At 43.7% G+C, this 27,401-nt stretch overlaps 4 protein-coding genes across 7 annotated transcripts in view; 2 read left to right on the top strand and 2 right to left on the bottom strand.

The window, feature by feature from the left end:
- LOC111153349 (zwilch kinetochore protein) overlaps positions 1-11,244 on the bottom strand; it is a 39,194-nt gene extending 27,950 nt beyond the window's left edge. Inside the window, exons 1-4 of the mRNA XM_022512332.1 lie at positions 11,091-11,244; positions 6,588-6,639; positions 4,087-4,182; positions 856-974 (exon numbers count right to left, since the gene is read on the bottom strand). Of these exons, the coding sequence (XP_022368040.1) occupies positions 856-974; positions 4,087-4,182; positions 6,588-6,639; positions 11,091-11,143 (320 nt within the window). The 5' untranslated portion in view covers positions 11,144-11,244. The remainder of the gene's footprint in view (positions 1-855; positions 975-4,086; positions 4,183-6,587; positions 6,640-11,090) is intronic.
- Positions 11,245-11,468: 224 nt separating this feature from the next.
- On the top strand, positions 11,469-16,376 carry LOC111153186 (ribosomal protein L4). The gene is made up of 10 exons (XM_022512042.1): positions 11,469-11,699; positions 13,100-13,271; positions 13,459-13,565; positions 13,889-14,027; positions 14,478-14,602; positions 14,894-15,023; positions 15,294-15,450; positions 15,676-15,759; positions 15,864-15,984; positions 16,068-16,376. The coding sequence occupies exons 1-10, from the start codon at positions 11,697-11,699 to the stop codon at positions 16,290-16,292; spliced, it is 1,263 nt and encodes a 420-aa protein (XP_022367750.1). The 5' UTR covers positions 11,469-11,696; the 3' UTR covers positions 16,293-16,376.
- Positions 16,377-18,332: 1,956 nt separating this feature from the next.
- On the top strand, positions 18,333-24,615 carry LOC111153159 (small nuclear RNA activating complex polypeptide 5). 3 transcript variants are annotated; one of them, XM_022511969.1, is made up of 4 exons: positions 18,333-18,440; positions 19,803-19,892; positions 20,717-20,845; positions 24,391-24,615. In XM_022511969.1, exons 1-3 carry the CDS (start codon positions 18,351-18,353, stop codon positions 20,837-20,839), a joined length of 303 nt encoding a protein of 100 aa, XP_022367677.1. In that variant the 5' UTR covers positions 18,333-18,350; the 3' UTR covers positions 20,840-20,845; positions 24,391-24,615. The 3 variants fall into 3 exon arrangements, with proteins under 3 accessions (XP_022367677.1, XP_022367676.1, XP_022367678.1); XM_022511968.1 differs by lacking the exon at positions 24,391-24,615 and having other exon boundaries at positions 18,345-18,440; positions 20,714-21,497; XM_022511970.1 differs by lacking the exons at positions 19,803-19,892; positions 24,391-24,615 and having other exon boundaries at positions 18,345-18,440; positions 20,717-21,497.
- The window catches only part of LOC111153158 (mitogen-activated protein kinase kinase 1), an 82,198-nt gene continuing 74,474 nt past the window's right edge, over positions 19,678-27,401 (bottom strand). The window contains exons 9-13 of one of the 2 annotated variants that reach the window (XM_022511967.1): positions 25,389-25,450; positions 24,949-24,994; positions 24,493-24,606; positions 21,859-21,860; positions 19,678-19,688 (exon numbers count right to left, since the gene is read on the bottom strand). In XM_022511967.1, coding sequence (XP_022367675.1) covers positions 24,493-24,606; positions 24,949-24,994; positions 25,389-25,450 — 222 coding nt within the window. In that variant the 3' untranslated portion in view covers positions 19,678-19,688; positions 21,859-21,860. Of the gene's footprint in view, positions 19,689-21,858; positions 21,861-23,577; positions 24,607-24,948; positions 24,995-25,388; positions 25,451-27,401 lie in introns of those variants that run through there. The other variant, XM_022511966.1, reaches the window with a different exon arrangement.

Raw genomic sequence — 27,401 nt, 5'->3', positions numbered from 1 at the left:
AAGGTTCCTATGTGTCATTCATAAGAAATTTGGATTGTATCATGAAGCAACAAGAACCAGCAAACGACTTTTAAGCAAGGAAGCAACACAACCACGCTTTCAGTGATTTCTAAAGATCTCTGGTGGCAGTGAGGAAGAAAGACCAGAAGGGAACCAAATACAAAGTAAACAATTAAAAAGCAATGGGGCACCTGGATGGCTCAGTGGGTTAAGCCTCTGCCTTCGGGTCAGCTCATGATCTCAGAGTCCTGGAACCGAGCCCCACATCGGGATCTCTGCTCAGCGGGGAGCCTGCTTCCCTCAACCCCCTCTGCTTGCCTCTCTGCCTACTTGTGATTTCTCTCTGTCAAATAAATAAAAATTTAAAAACACACACACACAATTAAGAAGCAAGAGCAAATGGTATGGGGGAGTGGAGAAAGGGACCAGGACACAGTCTTCTTGATCATGCTTCAGACACCTATGGGATATTCAAGTAAAGCCATCCCTGAAGATTTGGGTATCATGTCTAGGGAGAGGGTTAAGAAAGGAGGGAAGGACCTGGACTACATACATATTGTTTTCCCCAATGTTTCTAAGAACACTTCCATTTTTTTAAAATTTTTTTTTTTAAGATTTTATTTATTTATTTGACAGATCACAAGTTGGCAGAGAGGCAGGTAGAGAGAGGGGGGGAAGCAGGCTCCCTGCTGAGCAGAGCACCTGATGCAGGGCTCAATCCCAGGATCCTGAGATCATGACCTGAGCCGAAGGCAGAGGCTTAACCCACTGAGCCACCCAGGCGCCCCTAAGAACACTTTCATTTAAATCCAAGCTTCCAGCCCTTCACTTAGCCCAATGCTAAGAAAAACTTACCTTGCTCTCCCAACTGGTAAAGGAAGTGGTCCAACATTCTCCCCAGTAGAGAAATCAGAAATAGCTGTTTCTTCACATTGTGGTTCTTCAACATGACTTGTTTCTTCCTTGTCTAAAGGCTTAAAAAATATTTTTAAATTATTTAGTCAGGTGAAAGAACACTTACCAGCCAATTCTTCACTATGCTAGAACATAATGTACTGGTTTCCAAACCCTTAAGCACAAATGACTGGGTGATGGCAAGAAATCACAGCTACAAACCAGTCTGATACCACCAAATCTTGCCATCAGAAGCACTTCCGCTGTCCTGTAAAAAGATAATGATCTAAATTGCTACTGACAGAGGAAGCATCTGATGCCACTGGAAAAGGAAGTCTCCAACATGTATAAATGATGAACCAAAGACAAAACACCAAGGGAAACCCTGCGGAAGACTCCTGATTTTTCACTCCCAGAACTCAAAGGGCCAGAGCCCTTACTCATTAAATCTACTCCTTTTAGGACTAGCAGCTCTCATTTGTGTTACAAGGTCTGAACCTATGTGTTTCTAATATCTCCATGTTTAAGTAGTTACATAATTCAGCCTTGCCAATAATAACAATAACCCCAAGAGTTAATATTTCCTGAGCATTACTATGTAACACATACTATTCTAATTTTTTGGTTACTTTTCATAAAAATCCTGAAATAGCTACTACTATTAACTCTTTTTTAAAAGATTTTATTTATTTATTTATTGGGGGGGGGCAGGAGAGGAAGAGAGAGAATCTCAAGAAGGCTCTTATTGAGCACAAAGCCCCAAAGGGCTTGACCTCACAACCCAAAGATCATGACCCAAGTCAAACACTTAACCAACTGAGCCACCCAGATGCCCCATTAACAACTCTATTTTTTTTTTTTAAAGATTTTATTTATTTATTTGACAGACAGAGATCACAGGTAGGCAGAGAGGCAGGCAGGGAAGCAGGCTCCCCACTGAGCAGGGAGCCCAATGTGGGGCTCGATCCCAGGACCCTGGGATCACGACCTGAGCCGAAGGCAGAGGCTTTAACCCACTAAGCCAACCAGGCGCCCCAACAACTCTATTTTATAGATGAGAAAACTGAGGTAGCCAATGGCTAAATAACTTGCCTAGAATCACACCCAGTGAGTGGCAACTGCAACATTTGAATCTAAATAGTCTGACTTGACTTCAAAACTCTGGATCTTATCCATTAAGCTCTTCGGGCAGTAAATACTCTGCCCACTTAATAGGTATCAGACCCAGAAATTTCCTCAACTTTGAATTTCTTTTGCAGGATCACAGATCTCAGTCCCTTCTAGGCCTGGCTTTCCAAAGAGGTCCTAGAACAGGTGGTACCCAAAATGTCATTTTTTTTCTTCTATTTAATACCCTACTACCTAAAATTCGTGCTTTAAGCTCTACTGATCTTTGCAGAGACAATGGCCATTTTGACCTGCTCTTCATCCAAAAATGCCAGGTCCCCAGTGAATTGCAGGGACCTTCCCTAAACTGTGAGCTGCATCCTCACTAGAATCCTAACCCACATTCCCACATCCCCCTTGGCTCATCCTTATCTTTTCCTAGGTGACTCATCCTCACCTGAACATCTTAATTTTTTTTTGGCTTTACTCTACATACATTTTCCCTTCTCCCCATAAAAGAAGTCTAAATTCAACCACATAATTCACCTATAATTATTTTCTAAACATCTGTCTACTATAGATAAGCAGTAATAACGCCCTTTCATTAACATAAAAGACAAAGTTGCCCCTTTTCCTCAAAAGGAGCTTTTGTATGCATTCAAATGAAAAGCTCCCTGTTCCTTCACCAGACAGCATGAGGATCCTAAAGCATTAAACAGAAGAGTTCCTTCTAAAAGCACCTCCACTTTCCCCTATTAGAGTCTGTTCCAATCTACTTCAGGAAACAATGTAGTCAAAGGAATGGGTTCTGGCCCCAAAGCAACCGTGTAACCTGACGGCATTATCACCACTCAATAAAAATCATTATAATTACTCTGCCAAAACACCATAATTAAAACACAAAGGTTTCAAGCTGGAATTATAAAGTGATGCAAAAGATAAGACGTTTTCTGTTACATTTCACAAACAAAAATTCATGTAGAACTTCATGAGTCATAGCTACTTATGCTGTGCTGTTCAATACGACAGTCACTGGCCACACGCAGCTCCTGAGTACTGGAAATGGGACCAGACCAAATGAAAATGTTAAGTGTAAATACGCACCAGATTTTGAAGATGCAGCATAGGGGAAAAAAACGTAAAATATCTCATTAATATTTTTACATTAACTGTGCTTTGAAATGGTATTATCACATTTATGAGACTAAATAAAAAGCATTATTAAACCTAATTGCAGACAACCCCACGCCTCGGTATTTGCCATAAAGAAAAAACATGTTTATGCAAAAAAATGTGTACAAAAATGATTATAGCAGCTCTATTCATGATCATTGGAGACAGAAAAAAGCCCAAACGTCATTCAGAGGGTGACTAGATAAATAAATGATGGTCCATCCATACCACAGAATCTACTCAGCAACTACAAGAAATGAACCACTGATATGCATACAACTTGGATGAATCTCAAAGGTATTTATTATGCAGAGTGAAAGAAGCCAGACTCGAAAGGTTACACACTGTGTGAGTCCATTCACGACTTTCTTAAAAAGATAAAACTACACCAAGGGAGAAGAGATCAATGGTTGCCAGGGCATTTTCAAGGGATAGCATGATGGAGCTGTTTGGGGTGATGGAACTGTTCTGTGCCCTGATTGTGATGGTGATTACCAGAGTCTATACATGTGCCAAGATTCAAAGAAGTGGACAACAAAAGAAAAAAGTCAATTTTATTGTATAATTAATTTCACTTTTTTTTTAAAATCAGGCTACTATAAAATTTTAAATTACCTATACAGTTCTCATTATATTTCTATTGGACACCACTGTATCTACTTCTGAAAGAATTAGAATCCACTTTCCTAGTATGCTGATAAAAAAAAAGTGCACAATTGAGATCATTTGCAAACTGAATTTGGCTACTAGGAATTAAACACAGGAGTGCCTGGCTGGCTCAGTTGGTGGAGCATGCGACTCTTAATCTCTGGGTCGAGCCCCACATTGAGGATAGAGATTACTTAAAAATAAAATTTTAAATAAAAAAGAAAAAAAAGAATTAAACAAGTGCAAAGCCCAAGCACTACTTACCAATTTCTCCATGATGAATACTAGGTCATTTTCATTTAGAATATTTTTCAAAGGATTTGGTTGGCCTTTGCTGATCAACTGCACTTGAATATCAGCCTATTAAATATAGATAATGTCAAGCAACGTTACATATACACATATACCTATTAGTACGAATCTTTAAACACTTAAAGACTAGTTTTATGCAAGCGGCCGAGAATGAGAATTTGAACAAGACATAATGTTCTAAAGAGAAGATTGCATTTATTCTTTGCCGTGTTTTTTCATGTTTAGACAAACCTGGCTCTATTCACCTCTACACATGCTTCAAGGCCTCCCTAAAGTGCATCCCGATTGTAGAGCTTTCTTTTGATTAGGATCACACAGACTTATTCTTTCGTGACTCATACTGTATTTACTATATTGTACCATGTCATTAGCAGTTTATAAATATGATCTTTTCTTCTGATTGTACTATGGAACTTAGGACTTTTATCAATCTCTAGGAACTGTATATTTTTTCACTCCAATTGCAAACAAGTTTATTGCAGAAAAGTCTGAAAATACAAAGCTAAGTCATTTTTTAAAAATACACATATAATTCGATTAGCCAGGATAATCACTAGTCACTAGCATGGTTCACACCTATTTTGTCAGATCTTTTCCCAGACGCATAAATAAATCCCCTTAAGTAGAAATGTATTAAGTATTAAGATATCTAGATAAGATTTTGCTTAATAAAAATATGACATCTGTATCATACACTTCTTTCCATCTATTAAGTGTTCTTTGGCTCTACCATCATATAACTAATCTCATTTTGTTCAACATTTGGGTATTTTTAAGTTACCTGCTGCAATAAACAATAACAGACATCCTTGAATTGCTTTCTTAAGATAAATACTTAGAATCACACCAACTTTGCCAAATTGCCTTGCAAATATGCTGCCCCCATATATTTGCATTCCCATCACTTACGGCAACACAGAGTATTTTCACTGTTTATTTTCACCATCTCACAGCAAAAAATAGTGTCTTTCTTGTTACTGCTTTTTTCAAATTTATTCTATTATTAATGAAGGTGAGCAGTCTCTCAAAGGCTTATCATTGACAAGTAACTCTCATTACTTGGATCTGTTTCATTTCTCAGTTTGGATCTTAAAGCATTTAGATACCAAGTTCAGAAAGCAAAGGATGCTGTACTGTTCTAATCTACTAGGTTCTTGAGTTTCAAGTACTGTTGTGGATTGAATATGTCCCCAAAAGATACGGTGAAGTCCTAACCCCTGGTTCCTCTGAATGTGACCGTTAGAAAAAGGGTCCTGGCAAATGTAATCAAGTTAAGGATTAACTTGGATTGTGGCGGGGGGCTACTTCCAATGACTGATGTACTTATAAGGAGGGAAAGATTTACGGACATAGACACACATAGAATGCAATCTAGTAACAGCGGCAGAAATAGAGTGATGTGTCTACACAGCAAGAAACTCTAAGGATTGTAGGAAACCACCAGAAACTAGGAAGAGCCGAGGAAGGATCCTTTCCTAGAGCCTTCAATAGCAGCGTGGCCCTCCTGCCACCTCCATTTCAGAGTCCTAGTCTCCAGAATAGCAACAGAATAAATTTCTGATGTTTTAAGCATACCAATTTGTGGTTACAGTAGCCCTAGGAAACTAATATATGTATTAAGCAAGAATTCCAATGAGGAAGGATTAATACATTTACCTAGATATACTTAATTCCTGCGTTTGGTTAGTGAAAAGTCCAACAGTAAGAAATAACTCTACTTGTAATTTTCTTTCTGGGCTTATTTATTTATTTATGTCTTTTGTCTATTCTTCTATTACAGTTGTCATTTTTGACTTTTAAGAATTTTTTATGTATTTTATATATATGATATTAACCTTTATCTTATATGACTATTTCTCTACAGCTTATTTGTCTTTTAGCATGTAATTACTTTTAGTTCACTAGTTATTTTATAGATTAAACCTTACGGGGACTTTCGCTATGAAACACTTGGCATATATTAGATGCTTAATAAATCCAGGAATATTTATAGCAGCTTTATTCGTAACTATGAAAAACTGAAAACAATTCGTGTGTCCACCAGCTGGTAAGTAGATATGCATCACACATCCATATAATGGGATACTATCCAACAATAAAAGGGAATGAACTACTGATCCACACAAAACATAGATAAATCTCAAATGTACTACATTCCTTGATAGAAGCCTAAAGATTACATACTGCGTGATTTTATTTATATGACATCCTGGAAAAGGACAGAAACAGAGGGCTGATTATAAAGGTACATGATATTTTTGGAGGTGGCAGAAATGTTCTAGATGTTGGTCATAGGGCTGGTTATATGACTGAATGCATTTGTAAAAACTCATAGAACTGTACTCTAAAAGGGTGGGATTTACTCTAAATTAACTTCAATGAACCCAACTTTTAAAGAAGCAGAATGTTAGGATTACTGAGTTGTGTTTAAAAACGAAATAAATTGTTCATACCTCATAGATAAATGGATCTTTATGAACTCCTTTCTTTTCTTCATAAAACTCCCTGAAATGAAGAACTACATATGAAAAACAGAGCTACAGTATTCTGACATTTAAATTCAGTAGTCATCACTTTACCTTTGCATAACATGTGAGAAAAGCAAAATGCAAAGTAGTCATGGCAGCCCTAAGGCATGGTTGGGAAGAGGGAAAAAAGCAGGAAAAGAATATGAGAAGGGACTCCTGGGTGGCTCAGTCGGTTAAGCTGCCTTTGGATCTGGTCATGATCTCAGGGTCCTGGGATTGAGTCCCACATCGGGCTCTGCTCAGCGAGGAGTCTACTTCTCCCTCTGCCCCCACTGCCCCTGCTTGTGCTCTCTCTCTCTCTCTCTCTCTCTCTGACAAATAAATAAATAAAATCTTAAAAAAAAAAAAAGAGTATGAGAAAAAAAGAGATGTGGCAGAAATTAATAGACTGCTGCCCACAACTGGGCACAGTGGCTTCTCAGACGCAGAAGGAAATCAGGTTACCTACCTGTACTCTCTTATCTTATAAAACACATCATCAGTTACTATTGAAATGTAATTTAGCATGTAACTCAAGGTAAGTAAAAATCACTGGATTTTGATCTGCACTGAATCAGTGGGTAACCACAGAAAAGTTATTTAAGGTTCCCAGCCCTAGATTTCTATGGTTAAAATAGAAACATCTATCCTCCTCTATTTTTATGAGCTGTCACTAAAAACTTAGTATACTAATTTGATAAGCACAAAACTCTCAGATATAATTAATAATTATCATTTCATTCAAGAAAGTTCTAAAACAGTCATCCCAAAGCATCTGAACAATAAACCATTAAACATACCAAAATGCACATCAGCCTGATCTACACTCTGAAAGAGACACAATCTTTAAAGACCTAAAGAAGCCCAATGGAATTGTTTCAGGATACCGTTTGTTATTTGATCTACTCTGACTTACTGAAATAAAAACAGGAGAGCTAGGCCTGTGAATGATTCACTTTTGCCATTTTGGACAAGACAGTGATTTATTTTTAAAGATATCTGTCCTTTGTGTATAACTGAGGGATGTCATTCAATCAATTATTCAACAATCATGTATGTTATAGTCAGGCGCTCTTTATAGGAGTCCAGGATATACAACAAAAACATAGTCCCTGGTTCCTAGTCTTGACTGAAGCCCAAAGAGCCAACAGCTAGAATACAAGGTGATGGGCACTCCAACAGAGGTGAGTGGAGGGTGCTGTGTTGGCACAATGGAAGACATGTTGCTATACTAGTAGAAATTCATCCTGAAAGCCAAGAGGAGCTCACTAAAAGATTTTATTTTAAAGATTTTATTTGAGAGAGAGAGAGAGACAGCATGAGAGTGAGCATGAGCAGGTGAGAGGGGCAGAGGCAGAGAGAGAAGCAGCAGGGAGCCCTACATGGGGCTTGATGCCAGGACCCCGAGATCAGGATCTGAGCCGAAGGCAGACACTTAACTGACTGAGCCACCCAGATACCCCACTAAAATGTTTTAAATGGGAAATACCTTTCTGATCATGAGATGGAGGGCATGACCTTGGAGGCCAGAAAAATAGCTGTGAGTAAGTGACAATGGCCTGAACAAAAAAGCAGTAGAGATAGAGGGGAGACAAGTGCAAGAGGTGACTGATTAGATGGAATGGGGCAGGGGAGGGGGTCGGGGGGCTCGAAAAGACAAGTGAGAACCTTGGATTTGGAACTCTAGTTCAGAGAAGGGATTCAGAAGCAGAGTGTTGTTGTTGGGAAAAGATGAATTCGGTTTCGCAGATAGAGGTCTCATGGAAATTTCCAGTAGGGAGCTGGATATGAAGGCATTGTGAAAGATTCAAGAGAAGTAAAAGAGACTTTTATGCTTACAAGTAGAGAAAAAGACTAAGCTTCATGAAACAACTCGGAGCTATAAAGGGTCCAAATAAAACTGTATCAATGGGGAACTGGTTAAATAAACATAAGACAGGCATAGAATGAAATATTACACAACAGTTAAAAACAATGAACTAGAGCTATAGGGTTTCACACTAAAAGCCATCCAAGACATTATTGAAGAACCTAGTGCTCAGTCTATAATGTTCAAAAAATTGGCAAGCATTACTACTTTTTTTTAAAAGATTTTATTTATTTGACAGTGAGAGAGAGAGAGAGAGAGAGCACGTGCGCACAAGCAGGGAGGAGTGGCAGGCAGGAGAGGGAGAGGCAGAGGCAGGCTGCCCTGAGGGGCTGGATCCCAGGACCCTGGGATGGTGACCTGAGCCAAAGGCAGATGCTTAAGGGACTGAGCCACCCAGGCACACTACTTTTGTAGGAAAGGAAAAAAATCTATAAAGAACTTAGCAAACTCAACACCCAAAGAACAAATAATCCAATCAAGAAGTGGGCAGAAGACATGAACAGACATTTCTGCAAAGAAGACATCCAGATGGCCAACAGACACATGAATAAGTGCTCCATATCACTCAGCATCAGGGAAATACAAATCAAAACCACAATGAGATACCACCTCACACCAGTCAGAATGGCTAAAATTAACAAGTCAGGAAATGACAGATGCTGGCGAGGATGCGGAGAAAGGGGAACCTCCTACACTGTTGGTGGGAATGCAAGCTGGTGCAACCACTCTGGAAAAGAGCATGGAGGTTCCTCAAAATGTTGAAAATAGAACTACCCTATGACCCAGCAATTGCACTGCTGGGTATTTACCCTAAAGATACAAACGTAGTGATCCGAAGGGGCACGTGCACCCAAATGTTTATAGCAGCAATGTCTATAATAGCCAAACTATGGAAAGAACCTAGATGTCCATCAACAGACGAATGGATAAAGAAGATGTGGTATATATACACAATGGAATACTATGCAGCCATCAAAAGAAATGAAATCTTGCCATTTGCGACGACGTGGATGGAACTAGAGGGTATCATGCTTAGCGAAATAAGTCAATCAGAGAAAGACAACTATCATATGATCTCCCTGATATGAGGGAGAGGAGATGCAACATGGGGGGGTTAAGGGGGTAGGAGAAGAGTAAATGAAACAAGATGGGATTGGGAGGGAGACAAACCATAAGTGACTCTTAATCTCACAAAACAAACTGAGGGTTGATGGGGGGAGGGGGGTGGGGGGGGTGGGGTTATGGACATTGGGGAGGGTATGTGCTATGGTGAGTGCTGTGAAGTCTGTAAACCTGGCGATTCACAGACCTGTACCCCTGGGGATAAAAATATATTATATGTTTATAAAAAATAAAATTAAAAAAAAAAAGAATGACAAAATAGAGATGGGGAGGCTGGGGGATGGACACTGGGGAGGGTATGTGCTATGGTGAGTGCTGTGAATTGTGTAAGACTGATGAATCACAGACCTATACCGCTGAAACAAATTATACATTGTATGTTAATAAAAATAACTTTAAAAAAAAAGCAATAAAAATAAATAATGAAAAATTATGGCATTTAGAAAATAAAGGCTTAGATTACATCAGTGGTTCTCAAATGTGGTGTGAGGCCAGCAAGAGGTTTCACCTGGAATTTGTCAGAATTCTTTGGCCCCACCCAGATTTACTAAATCAGAAAGTCTGGAGATGGAGTCCAGCAATCTTGGGTTTGGACAACCCTCCAGGTGATTGATGCAAACTCAAATTTGAGACCTGCTGGATTAGATTTTAAAGTTGGATGCAGAACTAGATGGAATCCCCTTTTGTACTAGCAATTCACTTTAAGAATACTCTTTTTTTTTTTTAAGATTTTATTTATTTGACAGACACAGATCACAAGTAGACAGAGAGGCAGGCAGAGAAAGGAGGAAGCAGGCTCCCCGCTGAGCAGAGAGCCTGATGCGGGGCTCCATGCGGGGACCCCGGGATCATGACCTGGGCGGAAGGCAGAGGCTTTCACCCACTGAGCCACCCAGGCGCCCCTAAGAATACTCTTAAAGCACAGTGAAATAAAGGTGCTTAAAAAAAAAACAAAAAACAAAAAACCAACACACTATTACGTTATTATTACAGCGGCAGCACGAACAGTTATTCTGAATAAACACTACGTTACACTCCGGAAAGGCTTTAAACAGATGAAGGAGGCCGACATCTATTTTTCCATCTCCTGAGAGGTGTCGTCAGCATATCCTAAATTCCGTGCACTACCCGCATGAATAAAGCGCCTCTTGAAAAACTTGTCACCTCCCACCCCGACTGATAACGTAGAGTTGTTTTCTTCTATAGGAGACTACAAGCAAGCCCCCACAGGGCCAACCCCACAACGGAGCAGATAACCGACCTTCCCCAATTCCCAGACCCCAGGAAAGCTGCCTTAGTAACTTAGGCGCCCCCGAGAACTGACTAGGCGCCCCCGAGAACTGACAAGGCGCTTCTTCCCAAAGCAGGGGCAAGGGGCTGGGGGCGGAGACCGAAAAACATGCAGCGGGAGAAGTGCTGCCCTCGCACCCTAGGCAACATCACGGGCTACAACTCACTGCAAGAGACGAGAGTAAAACTCCTCCGCCGCTCGGTTTATTCGGGACCACATCACGCCCCACTTCGACTGCAAATGCGAGACCGCCAAACTGAACTGCGCGCCGACCGCTGACGTCCGGGGTCATGACCCTCTCGCCGGGACTACGTTTACACCCCACCCACGCCCGCCAGGCCCCGTTTGTCCACAAAGTTAATCTTTTGTTCTAGAGGACACAGGGGTCTTTTCCGTCCCCGCAGTTTTCCATTCCCTAAAGAAAAAGTTAAAATAAGTTGCAGTGGTCGAAAGGGAAAGGAAACCTCTTCTCGCGAGAGTTGCCACGCCTCCTTACGGATTATTCCGCGAAAAGGAGTCCCTTGTTTCTAAGCGCTTTTCTTGGCTTTGAAAGTCAGTAGATACCGTAATTTGATACATATAAAGAAATAATGCTCTATTTTTTTATTTTTATAGAGTGGAAGAATGATATTTTGTGTCTCTGGATTGGTTCTGAGGCGGGGCGTGTTGGCGGACGAGTGGAAGCTTACATATGGAGCGGAAGTGGTAGGTACTTCCTTTTCCTATAGGAGCCGCCGGGTTGAGAGGAGCGTGGCTCTCTCCTCTCCCCGAGATGGTGAGTGGAAGCTCTCTCTGGTGGGCTCTTCCCTGCTCTCGGGTCCCGGCGGGAATGGGTTGGGGGCTTGGGGCATAAAGTCTTCAGAAGAGAAAGCGAGGAAAAGGAGACGAAGGTCAAAGGCATCTTGTTTGTGGCTCGGAGTTGACTAGGGCGGCTTTATGGCAGCCATTTTAGAGGCAACGTGGGCGTCCCAGCACAGGGCGATTCCAGATCGCTCTCAGGTGCAGAGGAACCTTTGGGATTTTAGCTTTCCGTGGATCGTAGAAGGCATGGGTTCTATTGACAGTTCGGAAGTTCTTGGGGCCTAACGCTAAATCGGAGTGAAAATCAATTTGGGGCCTTGAATTTTCACGGGTGGTTCAGTAAGGACTATTGCTGTGTTTCGAGATTTTTTGAAAGACTTGCATATCCACTTCTTAATTCTTGTCTGTGTTCATCTAAGAATAGCCTCTACAAAAGCTTCCCGACCCTCTTACTTTAAAAATTGTTCCGTTTGGTGCACCATAAATCTTTGAATTTTTAGTTCATAGTACGACTGTCACATGTACTGCATTCCACAAATAATGTGTAGTGTTTTGTGCCATGGAGAGTTCAGTGAAAAAAAGGGACAAAAAACACTTGTGAAGTTTGGATCATAATTTGAACAGAATAACACCTAAATACTTGTTGGTCATGATTGTTGGGAACATGGGGAATGGGAGTGGAGGCAGTAGTTGGGCCTTAAAGTGATCAGAGAAACTTTCCAAAAGGTGGCCTGAAGGAGTGTGAGGAGGCATGCTGAGCCTTTTTAGGATGAAGACCACTACTTCTGAGGCAGAAGGGCTGTTATGGCCCTGAGTGTAGGAACAGTGATGTCTGGAAAAGATTATGGGAGATGAGGTTCAGCAGATCACATAAGCCATCCTCAGAACTTAAGTAGGTTTATTTTAAGGTGGTACATCTTTGGAAAGATTGAGAAAAAGTAATACGACCAGTTATTTTTGCTGGTAAGTTTCTTGTGATGTGTTGGCAATGAAGGGGGCCAGGGGCATAAATTTTAAGTAGAGCTGTGGTAGACTAGATTTGTTGACACATGGTAAATATTCAGATGGTGGCATTAAATAGCATTTTTGCAAACCTTCCAGTATGCTTTTGATCATTTTGTACAGTCTGGGTTGAAAGATGAATGGTAAATTTTGTGGTAGATTTTGAGGTTCTAAATGTCCTGTAAGTGTAAAAATTTATTGAAGTTAATAAACCTGATGTGTTAGCAACAGCCTTGGTTTCAGCTCTGCGTGTTGTGTACCAGCCCAAATACAAATCTCTTCTGTAATTCAGTCTTTAAAGGTATTGTTGATAGGGGAGAATAGTGTCTCTGACATCGTCTGTCAACATAAACATCTTTTTCTTTTTCCCAGGCGTGTGCTCGCCCATTGATATCTGTGTACTCAGAAAAGGGGGAATCATCTGGCAAAAATGTTACTTTGCCTGCTGTGTTCAAGGCTCCCATTCGACCGGATATTGTGAACTTTGTTCACACCAACTTGCGCAAAAACAACAGACAGCCATATGCTGTCAGTGAATTAGCAGGTATGGATTTTTTAAGGGTTGATGTTTTAAGACCTGCTTAACAGCAGTGATGAAATTCCACTCCATTGGTCCGTGTTTCTGAATCAACATGATTTTCCTGGATGTTCTGATGCTGTTGCTATCATGCATGATAGTCCTAGATTGGTATGGTTGAGTAGCTAAGACTTGTATTTTTTCCCAATTTCAGGTCATCAAACCAGTGCTGAGTCTTGGGGTACTGGCAGAGCTGTGGCTCGAATTCCCAGAGTTCGAGGCGGTGGGACTCACCGCTCCGGCCAGGGTGCCTTTGGAAATGTATCCTTTGTTTCACTCTGGATTGGTCAGCTGTTGTGGAATTTATCAGACATGACCTGGTTAATTCATATGAGCAGTTTTTGAAATTTTTTTCAGCATACTAATAGTGTTCAAGTTAAACCTTGCCCTGGGCAGATAGAGGCTTAGTGTGAGGAAGTTCTGCTTGCAATGATGTCGTAATTTGCGTCTTACTCTGTTCTCAGCGACAGTTGCCTGCTGTCAGTAAGCTGGTTCAGAAGGGTGACGAAAATTCTTACTGAGCAAGACATAAGTCTTCTAACCCTTAAATTCCTACGAAATGTGATTCTTAACTGCGAAAATAGATGTGTCGTGGGGGCCGCATGTTTGCACCCACCAAAACCTGGCGCCGTTGGCATCGCAGAGTGAACACCACACAGAAGCGATATGCCATCTGCTCTGCCCTGGCTGCCTCGGCCTTACCCGCACTGGTCATGTCTAAAGGTTTGGATATTTTGTATTCTAGAAATCGTACAAAATACTGTTACTTTTCTCTCTCTCCACCTAACCCATTTTATTCATGCTAATAATTGTATGGATTCTATTCATCCCAGAATCCCTATATTAAATAATAGTTCTGACTACTTCAATCTATAGTAAGTCATCGGTGAATACTGTGTAATAACTGGTGAACTAAATGGAATGTAGTGATTTCATGTATTAGAAAACTTTTCCACTCAGACTTCATCATGTCCATATTCTGTTTTAAATGGCCAAACTGATTAGATTCCACTTAATTGGTCCGTGTTTCTGAAACACATGATATTTGTGGAAATTCTGATTTGGCATATTGTACGCTATTTTGCTTTCGTGGAGTATATGAAATGTTTGTTGATTTTTTTTCAAAACGTTCGGGGTAATCAGATATTTCTTGGTGTTACTTGGCATTGTCAGGTCATCGTATTGAGGAAGTTCCTGAACTTCCTTTGGTGGTTGAAGATAAAGTTGAAGGCTACAAGAAGACCAAGGAGGCTGTTTTGCTTCTTAAAAAACTTAAAGCCTGGAATGATATCAAAAAGGTAGGCTTAATGAACAAATTTCTATTTTGGTGGTCCTTGACACAAATCTGCTATCAGATTTTTAAATTTCAGAAGGTGTCTGGAGGACAATGTAACTTCAGTGGATAGGAGAAAAGGACTCTAAAACCTTATAATTTGGGTTTTGAATCTTGATTGCCATTTGCTGCTGTGTGTTAATGTTGGGCAGTTAGTTGTGGCTCCTTTTCATCATCTGTAAAGTGCAGTTTAACTTTGAAGTTCAATTGCAGGGTTTGTATCTTAATCTAAAAACTAAATGTTCTCACTTTTTAGGTCTATGCCTCTCAGCGAATGAGAGCTGGCAAGGGCAAAATGAGAAACCGCCGTCGTATCCAGCGCAGGGGACCCTGCATCATCTACAATGAAGACAATGGTATCATCAAGGCCTTCAGAAACATTCCTGGTAATTGTACTGCTTATTTCAATTGCCCATATGATGCAAGCTTCCTCAGCTTTTATTATGATGAGATTCCACTTTATGGTCCGTGTTTCTGAAACACATGATTTTGTGGAACTTCTGATACTCAGCTGAATAAGTACTCCAGTGATGGTTGAAACTGCCTAATTAGTGACATAATTTTCAGGTACCTTATGTAACACATAAGTCATAAACATGATTTGTATTTCTTGTATTTAAAATACAGGCTCCCTAACTCTGTTTTCCCTTCAAAAGGAATTACTTTACTTAATGTAAGCAAACTGAACATTTTGAAACTTGCTCCTGGTGGGCATGTGGGACGTTTCTGCATTTGGACTGAAAGTGCTTTCCGCAAGTTGGACGATCTTTATGGCACTTGGCGTAAGGCTGCCTCCCTCAAGAGTAACTACAAGTGAGTGTTCTTTGTGTTCATTATGTTGAACACAGATGTTCGTGCTGTGAATATTTACATTCAGAATTGGTTTGCATGTTTTCTAAATAATGTGACCTTTATGTTCAGATTCAGTATTGTGAAATGGTGAGATACTCTGAACAGCGGTAGTGTAATGGAAATTCTGAGGGAATTCTGAGAAATAGGAATTAAGCATCTTACTGTTCAGCATTTTTTTCTTTTCAGCCTTCCCATGCATAAGATGCTTAATACAGACCTTAGCAGAATCTTGAAAAGTCCAGAGATCCAAAGAGCCCTCCGAGCACCACGGTAAAGTTGTGATACCTTCTGTTGCTAAAGCCTCATATGCATATTGTTGGCTATTTCAGAAATGTGGGTAATGTGAATAAGATACTAATGTTCATTTTTAACAGCAAGAAGATTCATCGCAGGGTCCTGAAGAAGAATCCACTGAAGAACTTGAGAATCATGTTGAAGCTAAACCCCTATGCAAAGACCATGCGCCGGAACACCATTCTTCGCCAGGCCAAGAATGTGAGTGAGAGTTTGGTTTTTGATGATAGATTAACTTTTTTTGAAAGATAGGATTCTTAGGTTTTTGTGTTAATTTGTTGCAGCACAAACTCCGGATGGATAAGGCGGCGGCAGCCTTAGAAGCCAAATCAGATGAGAAGGGAGTTCCAGGCAAGAAGCCTGTGGTAGGGAAGAAAGGAAAAAAGGCTGTTAGTGTGAAGAAGCAGAAGAAACCTGTGGTGGGGAAAAAGGCTGCAGCTACCAAGAAACCAGCAGCTGATAAGAAGCCTGCAGAAAAGAAACCCACTGCAGAGAAGCCTGCTGCCTAAAAACTTAACGTTTATTCATAAAAGTCAAGTAATTTTGGACAGCTAATTTTGAATAAAGACATGATCAAAGCCATTGAGAAGCAAGACTTGTTGGATGTTTGTGAATCTTATTCAGAATTTTGTTTGTTCCCTCATAATTTGGGCCTCTTGTTTTCCATTTTAGAGTCTGGTGTAAAAACTGGTTTACAGTCCATGCCATTGGATGGGAAGAAGAATGCTGCATAAATCCAGATTAAAAAATCAGTTTGTAATGTTTTGAGATGCAGGTGGTTAAAAGACTTCTTAAATGTGCAGAATCTGTTAGAAGATTTAGCACTCCTCCAGGCACCTGGGTGCCTCAGTGGGTTGAGCATCCATTCTTGGTTTTGGATCAAGTCAAGAGCTTATGGGTCATGGGGTCAAGCCCCAAGTTAAGTGAGTATTCTGGGATTCTCTCCCTCTTCCCTCACTTGCAGGCTTGCTCTATAAAATCTTTAAAAAAGATATATCACTCCTCCCTCCAAAACCAAAAACTACATCTTGGAAACAGGTAAAATTACATAAGAGGTTTTTTTTCTCAATACCACAAGAGGGCAGGATCTATGTACTTCAAGGCACAGCAATAAGAAATTGATGGTTCCTGGGGCGCCTGGGTGGCTCAGTAGTTGGGCTCAGGTCATGATCTTGGGGTCCTGGGATCAAGCCCCAAATCGGGCTCTTTGCTCGGTGGGGAGCCTGCTTCCCCCTCACTCTCTGCCTGCTTGTGGTATCTTTCTGTCAAAGTATTTTTTTTAATTGATGGTTCCTCCACAAAGGTTCCTATTAACTTGCTGTGATAGAGTGCAGTTATTAGAGGAAATGCTACCCTCAGTATTTTGACCCATAGTATAGGGTGTCAGAAGCATTTTCCAGAACTACTTGGGTTTTTGCAGTTTTAGTGAAGGGATGGGTACGTTGAGTATATCGCAGAGAAGTGTGTCCAAAAGGACATTGTGGGGGCGCCTGGGTGGCTCAGTGGGTTAAAGTCTCTGCCTTCTGCTCAGGTCATGATCCCAGAGTCCTGGGATGGAGCCCCGCATCGGGCTCTCTGCTCAGCAGGGAGCCTGCTTCCTCCTCTCTCTGCCTGTCTCTCTACCTACTTGTGATCTCTGTCAAATGAATAAATTAAAAAATAAAACAAAAAAAAAGGACATTGTGGGGGTGCCTGGGTGGCTCAGTGGGTTAAAGCCTCTGCCTTCGGCTCAAGTCATGATCCCAGAGTCCTGGGATCCAGCCCCACATTGGGCTCTCTGCTCAGCAGGAGGCCTGCTTCCTTCTGTCTCTCTGCCTGCCTCTCCAACTTGTGATCTGTCAAATAAGATCTTTAAAAAAAAAAAGGACATTGGGGTTTTTTCCTACCCTGTTTCGTCAGCGTATCTTGACCACCTTAAGGGTTGACCTGTCTTGACCTATGTTTCGTCTCTTACCAGGGTGGTTTTGCATCTGGTTTCCTTTGATAACCTTAAAATCCAGATCCAGGTTATCTATCTCCATCCCTTAGCGGTGAAAGGCACCGCGTCCCAACTGAATGTTAGCAATGGTTTATTTTCCTGTTATAACTGGCGTTGCCTCCTGGGAACCACTATCCTGTGACCAGGAATCCTTGCCTGCAAAAATCAACAGGGCTCGTGCGCCTCTGCCTGCAGGTGCGTCTGCAGGTTTGTGGAGTTATAAAGAGCCATCTGTTGCAAAAACACTGAAAGTACGATGCTGGGAGTACTGCTCAAAAGCAGCATTTAGAAGTGGGTACTTGACCGTTTTTACCTCTCAAGTTCTTTATTGCTCCACGCCCTGTGCTTTAGGATTCCTGATGATTACTGAACTCCAGTGTTTTCGGTTAAAAACCCGGGATTGTGCTGGGCAGAGCGGGCACACCCACACGCAGCAGGCGGTAGCAGCGAGCGGTAACGCGCAGCGAGCCGGAAGCGCCTTGGCGCACGTGGCTCCAGCCCCGCCCAGCCCGCCGCTCGGTTTCCGGAAACGCGGGGCTCGTGACGTAGTTACCGAGCGCCAGGCGGACGGCGGGCGGGAGGGGACGCCATGCTTAGCCGGCTTCAGGAGCTGCGCAAGGAGGAGGAGACGCTGCTGCGGTTGAAGGCGGCCTTGCACGACCAGTTGAACCGGCTCAAGGTGACCCCCAATTCTCTCCCACCCCTCCGCCGCCGCGGGAACCCTAGGCGTCGGCGGCGTCCACCTGGTGGTTGACAAGCCCTTGGGGAGGGTGTTTGATATTGCGAGCCCACTCGTGTCAGAATCTGGATCCTGCAGGTCTAGGCTGAGGTCCAGCGATGTGTACGTGCGGCAGAGTCCCCGCCACGCTCCCAACACCCGTAAATGCAGGTTCTCCGCACACCATGTGCGGACCGCTTCCTCCCGAGCTCCTTCAGTATGTGCTAGCCACCGTTAACTGGCTCCATTTGGCACTTGAAACAGCTCCAGTATTGTTAAGCCAGAGGAGACTCGTAGATCCGTTGTGCAAAGAAAGCAAGCGAGGCCCTGAGGAAAGAGACTTGTCGCGCGCCATTCCCAATAGCTTTTCTTCTGGCAGCTGCTGCGGATTCCACGGCCCGGACGAGATTTAGGTGCACCAGGGCCATTTCCCACACCTGTGCCTAATCCACCCTCTGTCCCAGTGAGATGATGTTGATAAGGGCGGCTTAGAACTCTTCTTCAGGATCTTAAGTCCAAATGGGATGCAGGTTATGAAGGCCATTTTTAAGCTGAAAAGCACAGTACAGCTGCGACGTAATCTAAATATTACTTTGCTCAGGACAGTTCTAATAGGCGGCACTTAATTATGTTCTTGTATCACTAGTACCTGTATTAAGTACCCGGTGGGTGTGTGTCCTGTATGATGGTGAGGACGATCTCCAGGAAACACTTGTACTTTTCTATTCTTTGTGTGTGTGTGTGTGTGTGTGTGTACTTTTTATTCTTCCAGCCTTCCCTTTCTCATTACTGGGTAGAATTCCATAGTCTGGGGGCGCCTGGGTTGCTCAGTGGGTTAAAGCCTCTGCCTTCCGCTCAGGTCATGATCCCAGGGTTCTGGGATGGAGCCCAGTCTCTACTCAGCAGGGAGCCTGCTTCCCCCTTTCTCTCTCTGCCTGCCTCTCTGCCTACTTGTGATCTCTGTCAAATAAATAAATCTTTGGGGAAAAAAAGTCTGGGGAATTGGCCTTCTGTGGAATCAGAAGATGGCTTGCTTTTTTAAGGGCACGCTTGGCTTTTCTACCCAGATCTTACCTATCTAGGGGAATGAACGTCTTGCCACAGCTGAGGTATCTGTACACCCAGGGGGAAGGGGCTGGAGGTTTTTCTTGGCTCCTTTCCTTAAAATGTGGGAAAAGAGTAAAAGCCCCATCCTTCCCTCTAGAATCGCTGTTTTCACTTCTCCTCATGCTGTAAGCCTTTGACAGCGTGTTCAGCAAATTTTACCCATGTCAGTAGTCCAGTGAAATAGTAAGCAAAGTGTCCTCACCTCTTCTTTTCTAGGTTGAAGAACTAGCCCTCCAATCAATGATTAGTTCTAGGAGAGGGGATGAGATGTTGTCTTCTCAGCCTGCACCTGAACAGTCACCTGATGTAAGTTGAATCAGGTGTGGGCCTAGGGAGAGAATGCAAAGTGCATTCTGCGCTCGTGCTGCCTGGAGACCAAAACTTTTTGTAAATTACATTATCACGCCCAGAGGACTCGGGGAATTGCTTGTAAGAATGTTCTAGTGTTATAAACTGGCTATTTCAGTATCACTGTTTTAGACAGGGAACAGCCTCTTTTCTACCAGCTAGTCAGACCTTGATTTCTTAGGTACTGTGGTATTGCCTGCACCCTCCTAGTCATCTGACCTCTGTAGTTACTCCAGTGAACCCAGGGAGAGTTGGAGAGCTTTGCAGGAGTTTGTCAGAACTTCCACTGCTTCATGAATAAGTAAGCCTGGGATTTAAGAACAGATTGTAGCTTCAACTACAAAGCATAGTGCTAAAAAGTGAGTTCCAATCCTCAACATCGCCTTCTACTAATGCCCTCAAGTAAAATAGTATAATATTCTTCTTTCTAAATTTATATCCCATATTTGAGCACTTTGTCTCCCAGGTGTATTTAAGCCATTTAAAACCATTTGAAAGCACACCTAAGCCAGCATAATTCTTAATGCACGAACCATGGTTGTAGACATTTGACATTCTGTCAAATCCACGGCATTTAGTCTCCTCCCATTTTGGCAGTGGGGCGGGGTGGGGGTAAGAGGGTCAGGGTAGAAATTGGAAAAATAGGAAGTGGCCTTACCTCCTGATGATAATTGTTGGGGATGAAGGTGCAACTGAAATCTGATTTTAAAACATATTTAAGAATTTGCTGGTTTGAGGCCAGTGTCTTTTCTACTAACCCATAATGTCCTTGCCTAAAGCAGATGTTGGTTCATGTTGACAATGAAGCATCAATCAACCAAACGGCACTGGAGTTGAGCACAAGGAGCCATGTGCCTGAAGAGGAGGAGGAGGAGGAGGAAGAGGAAGAAGAATCAGATTCCTGAAGCAGGGTAGGGAAGAACCAAGCTTAGTTACAGGAACTAAGTTACTGCATCTGAGGAACTTTTGTCTCTTCAAGAAAATTTTCTTTCCATGGGCCCTCTGGTCGGCTTTAAAAGGAACAAGAACTTTAGGAAATGGTTCCATCAAGAACTCAAGTTTCAGAACACTAACAAAAATTAGTGCCATGTGGAAAAGCAGACATGCAGTGTCTTAGCATTGAGCAATACGGGTGGTACTGTAACTATATTCTGGTCAGATTTAGTAATTATGCTCAAAACAAAGTTTCCTCTAAAATACTATTGAGAAAGTCTGGCATTTGCACAAAGGGCAGAGTTTAAATACAAGCCAGCCTTTCCAGTCAGCAATACCTCTTTTAAGAAAACCAATTAAAGGTTCTGTGGATGCCACTGAACTATTGTGAGCAGAGCAAAGCTGAGGTCTAGGAGAGAAGGATGACAAGTGAGGAGCCAGAGGGCCACTTGAGAATACAAGCTGCTGCCAACTATCGGTGGAGCAGGTAGGAACTCTCTACTGTAGAGGGCTTTGTGGGGGCTGCCATTACCTGTAGGTTGAGACATCACAGTGGAAAAATGTGCTTAGAAATAAAGTACAGATAGGGGCGCCTGGGTGGCTCAGTGCCTCTGCCTTCGGCTCAGGTCACGATCCCAGTGTCCTGGGATTGAGCCCCGCATCGGGCTCCCTGTTCAGCAGGGAGCCTGCTCCCCCCCCACCCTCCTGCATGCCTCTCTGCCTACTTGTGATCTCTGTCAAATAAACAAAATCTTAAAAAAGAAAAAAAGGAAGAAAGTACAGATAAAGAGCTGTCCGCGCAGCTTTCTGGTTTCCAGATAGCAACAGAGGAAAGGATTAGTTCTTCCCCTGGGGCAAAAAAGTAAAGCAGAATGGTTTAAAACCCATTTCTGGACTTGGGGAATGTGCCATTAGATCACTGTGCTTGGGAGATTGGGGTTTCGTACTGATGACAGTTACAGAATAACAGTTGTTAAAACTTGCTACTTACAGCTGAGATTCACTTCTCCATACTGTCCCTCTTCCAGTGAATATATAGTTAAGTAGTTGCTTAATTTTATAAAAGTGATTTGCCCTGCCCAAGCAACAGAAAAGCCAAACAAAACAGAAAGAACCTCCTCAAGCAGAACTTGTTCTGTAACCGTTCCAGAAGAGAACATGAGTGTATTTATTAATCAACATTTCATTAAAAGTTATTTTGAGCTACTCTTAAATAGAAGTTTGAATGAGCATGTTTCTTGGAGAAGACAGTGTGCAGACTGTTGTGCAATGAAAAGCAATCAATCTATACACTTAGGGGTTTTATTTAAAATAGGAGCGTGGGATTCTGAGAGCTAGAGAAGTTGGCTCTGAATTGTAGGTCTGCCGCTAACTGGTTGCTTGTCTTCTTAACTCTTTGCAGCTCTCAGAGTCCTGTGGGTAAAATGACTATTCCGACAAGGCAGTATGTAAAAATCCAACTATTGTCGGTGTCTCAACAAGAGGAAGTCTAAGGGAGGGACTTGACAAAGGGAATGCAAAACAGCAAGACTGAGGCAGGTGACCTCATTCTTGAGAACAAGATCATTCTTGGTAAAAATTACTAGGAAGAAACCTCTTGAAATATGTAACACACATTTGCATGTAAATAGGGAATTTAAAACACCCCTCAAAAGACACTGAACACAAAAGCATTCAGATCCTGATATTAGACTACAGGTTACACCTTCCTCCTAAGATGAAGTTTGCACATTTTAATGAGACCTTCTCGGTTCATATCCTCTCCATTAGCAAAAGACGTAAATTGTGAGTCTTAAACCTCGGTTTGAATGGATGTTGAAACACGTAGGTTACTGTTGACTTCGAACATATGTTAGCCTCCTGGCAAGAGAAAACGGACTGGCCAAAGCTGCCATGTATATACCACAAAGCGGTTTTTAACGTCCTGGCTGCCTTCCAAGCTCTAGGAGATCCAGAGTGGAACTACCTACTCAGGAGATTTACCCAGGTCCTGTTTTTAGTCTAAAAACAAAATGGGCCTTTTGTTTTTAAAGATGTGTTTATTTTGGTTTTCTATAACCTGCCCTCTTGAAGAAAATGAGGAAGGAGGTGCTGACCAGGCATCATCACAAGTATCTCAAGTTCTGAAAGTCACTTGGGCAGCAAAGGTCAGTGGGATATGGCTTTGTTTTCTGTGACTTCACTGCTACCTCACAGGCAGGACAAAGCCAGTATCAGGTCCATTCCTCTCCAAGAAAGTGTAAAGAAGTCACTGGTAAAAGACGGGAGAGTACTGCTCAGTGGAAGAGAGCAGCACAGGATTGGGTGTCCCAGGCAGAGGCTCCCACACCAGTCAGGCACGGCAAGCCAAGAGCAGTGTGCCCCTGGGAGCACACCGGTGACACTGCAAGCCCCACCTCGCCTACTGCTTTTCCCTGTGTTGAAATGGCAGGAAGAGATGGGATCTATTCACAGGTCCATAGGAAAGGTAGCTGGAAGATTCACACATAAGTGGAGGAAAGGGCTGGACAAAGTCCAAAGCCTGGAATCACAGGAAGATCCATTAGTCCAGAGCACGGAACTTGTCCTCAGTGTGGCATTTCTGCCTTCCAGCCTCCTTCCTGTCTCCACCTGTGCCCTCACTATAAGGCTTGGCCAAATCGTCTGACTTTGTGTATGTGTATGTACCAGAGACACTGAAAATCCTACCACAAAAGTAGACATTTTTCCATCCTTTTAACTTGATAGTATATTTATTAGAATAAGAGATTAGATTTGTTAAACATCTGGACTGAAATGGTTAAAAGGATTTTCATACAGTTTTTAGGCACTATACACACTTGTTTACAATAGCATCAGTGCTTGGATTTGGGGAAAGAAATCTCATACATTTTAATGCCTTGATCCATTTGTAACATTCAAAGTAACCACCATTTTAGAAACACTAATTCAAAACTCAAAGAGACATAAACCACTAAATATCCCACATAATATATTTAAAAATAAATATAGAAATACAACCAGAAGTCTACAATCATCCCAGTAGACAGACTGGTGAAGCCCCAGCTATCATGGCAGTGAAGGGCTCTGGCTAGATTTTGATAGAAATTGCTTCATTCTACACCAAAAGCAAAAATATAATAACATGATATATACTTTCTGATGTTCTTTATCGTAGCAGCAAAGCATGCTTCACATGCACTGCCTGTGAAGGATCTTACAAGGCCCCTTCCTGCTCAAATGGAAGGTCTGCCTGGCAAGAATGCAGTACCACCAAGTGTCAGAATCCTGAAAATACAGGCAGCTAGCCAGTCACGGTGAAGAAAGAGCAGTGCAATTTTCAGTAAGTAAGAATGACTACCCACAGTCACCAAAGTTTCACTGTAATTCCACATTGCGCGTGTGTTGATCGACATACACAAAAATAGCCCCAAGCACAAAGCCAATCCACTTAGGGAGAGAACAGGAAGAATAAAGACAATAATATTAAAAATGACACAAATAGAATTTTGGCACATGCTGTGTTCTTCATCCCTTGTCATAGGTGAGATGCACGTCTGAACAGAGACAGGCACGGGCAAGAGGCCCGGAAGCGACATGGCACACCACTGGGCAGGGGACTCGCTCTCTACCACTTCCCACATACTTAGACGCCAGCTGCGTGGGTTGGTGTGCTGGGCTGGTTAAGGCCAATGGTGGAGCAGAGCCAACCTGCAAAATCCACTTCCTCCCCATCAGATCTCTTGATAAAGGCATGAACCTGTGTGCAGGGAAACGGAGAGTAAGTGGTGTTAAAAAACCTTAAAAAGAAAGGTCAAGAGTCCTGGGGCTAGAGCTTCGCTTGGAAAGTACCCCTGGAGCCCGTCCTGGGGCAGCAGTCAGGGCGCGCTAAAGTGGCCAGCTGCTGCCAGAGGGGCCCCCGCTTGGCCTTTACACTGCTGGGGGGACACAAGAGGCTGACGTTCAGGATCCTGCAGCCCCTGGGGCAGCAGGAGCACAGCAGTGAAGGCAGAGCAGGGAATGGGCTCAGGGAGTAGTGGGCAGATGACTGACCGAGAACAAACGAATAATTTGTGTACAAATTGGAAATCCGTGGCCTTACCATGAGTTGCTTCAGATCTGCTCTCTCTGCTGGGTTTTTTATTAAGCTGAAAGAAAAAGATAATGTGAGAGAGACTGCCTGGCGCTGGTTCCCACTCCAGTTACTTAACATTTACATGCCTGCCCTCCCCACGCCTTGTAGCTTCTGAGGGCCTGAGCCTTCTCCAAGGCCTTCCTGTTCAGCAGAGTGGCCTGCCTGCAGGTTAACGGATGCTTTTGCTGAAGTAAACCACCCAAAGGCAACCTGCCAGTCCCTGTAGAGCAGGTGCCAAAAGCAGCAGTTCTGACCCACTGCTGTAGTCAGACCAGTCCCTAAAGTTGGGCACCCCAAAGTGCAGGGAAAAGGGCAGAGCTCTGCTCCCCCAAGACCGGGGGCTAGGGGGGTGGTGTGTGTGTGACAAAACCAGCATAACTCTTCTAGAGAGCAAGTCGCAGACTTACCATTTATTCACAAAATCTTGAAATTCCAGACTGAACACTCCACTGGGCAGTTTTGGAGGAGGCTGCAAATACATGTCAAGACATAAGAAAGGCCTGGCTTCCTTCTCCAGCCATATTCCCCACCAGCTCCCTCCCCGCAGACCTCTGGGCAGCACTGCCCTTCTCCAGCCACGGGAGGACAGGGCTGGGGGGGCCGGGGGCTGCCTGCGGGGTCACCCAGGTGGAACCGCTGGACAAAGCACACTCAGAATTGGGGCCCGGTTAGTGCTCTGCCACTCACTTGTCTAGTGACTGAACAAATCACTGTTTCTCTGTGAGCCTTAGTTCATCCTCCTGTGAGATGAGCAGGGCCTCAGGGTCTCTGGGACCCTTTCCCACCGACACTGCCAACTGTAAACCTTGGAGTGTGGCATGGACACACACCAGCAATTACTAGCGGCAGCAGCTATAGGGGGGCTGTGTGGACGTAGCCCAGGCCGGTCAGCACTGTGCATGTCCCAGAAGCTACCTGAAGAGTAATAAAATGCGTCTCCCTTTTCTGAGCCCCGAAGAAAGGGTGCAAGATGGATAATAAAACAGTAGCAGACAGAAGGCTGGGTCTGCAAGACCAGCCAGGAATGCAGCCGTGTGCAGGCATCAGCGCGAGGACACAGGGTACGCAGTAGAGGCCACGCAGGGTCACTGGGACAGAGCCCTGGAACAGGTGGCTCATGCGCTGCACCCTCACATGACCTGTGCCGGGTCTGAGTGGAGCTCCAGGAGCCGACTCCAGACCGTGCCCGAGAGGTCGCTGCTTCGATGTGCAGCCCAGATGAGCAGGCGAGCTGACACTGAAAAGCAGACACCGCCACTGCCTAGAAAGCCCTGCCTCTCCCCCGCCCAGGCCTCACCGGCACAGCAAGTCAGCAAGCCTCATCTGAGGGACTCAACGTCCCAGCTCTCAGGCCACCCTGGAGAGCGTCATGCCTGCTGAGGTAGAGGGAACACTCAAGGAGAGACGGACAGCTTGGCCTCCTGAGGCCAGGCTAGTAGGATGGGGGACAAAGGGGTGACAAAGCAGAGGCCGTGAGGCTCCTGCACCTGCTGCCGTGCAGCCCAGCGGCCTGGGACGTGTGGCTGGTAAAGACGGAAGAGCACTAGGTGGGAAGGACCTGAGCTACTTTTCATCCTGGAGCCTGAGCTTTCTCACCTGTGTGAAGAGGGTAATGAAGCCAGCTGCGCACCCCTCCCCCAAGGCAAGCAGGGCCCAGCAGGAGACTGGCAGCGGCTTACGGGACCAGCTCCTCCCTTAATGTGGTTCCCCCCACCACCCCACCCAGCACCCGGCTCAGATCCCAGCAGTAGAGGGTGGCCTTCGAGAACACCACGGACACAAGGCACTTAAGCAGCCGAGGTCACATCCTGAACTTCTGTTCCATGTCCCAGGGTGCCTGGCATAAAGCTGGACAGTAAGGAGAGGTTAGTTAACCTCCCTGGTCAGTGATTTATTAACTGCTGGAGGGAAGCAGGATTTCCCTGTTGAGTTTGTAAGGGACAAGGGGACCTTTCTGAGGTCTGGTTTTAGAGCACAGTAGGAAAAGTCACTCTGCTAGTCTGAGGAAGAAGAGCACAGGGCCATGCCTTTGACCGTGCACCCCAGCAGCTTCCCCAACATCACAGAACTGGTCGTTTCTCACCCACTATCCATGCTGCCCCTGAGGCGGCTGTGCTGGCCTTGCCACCCAACATCCCGTCCTGAAGCCCTGCTCCTCCAGCCCTGCCCCACCCACCCCTGCCACACCGCTTCCCACCCCCTCTAACCCGGGTTGGAGGACTGCTGGTCCTTCTCTTCCATCCTCTGTCCTCTTTTCACTTAAACCTACTGGTGTAGGTGTTACACAAACAATGTGTTCTTTGCATTAAAGTCAGTCAGCAGCAATAAGTCAAAAGAAACTTCCGTCACCCCAAGAAAACCACTGTTTCCTAATTTCCAGACTTCATATGCACATACATGCATAGATTTTTTTCATAAAG

The sequence above is a fragment of the Enhydra lutris genome, unplaced genomic scaffold (assembly GCF_002288905.1).
Source record: "Enhydra lutris kenyoni isolate GAN:26980312 unplaced genomic scaffold, ASM228890v2 scaffoldscaffold31, whole genome shotgun sequence".
Taxonomy (NCBI): Eukaryota; Metazoa; Chordata; class Mammalia; order Carnivora; family Mustelidae; genus Enhydra; species Enhydra lutris.
The sequence above is the reverse complement of the archived record's forward strand: the minus strand, read 5'-3'. Positions and strand labels throughout refer to the sequence as shown.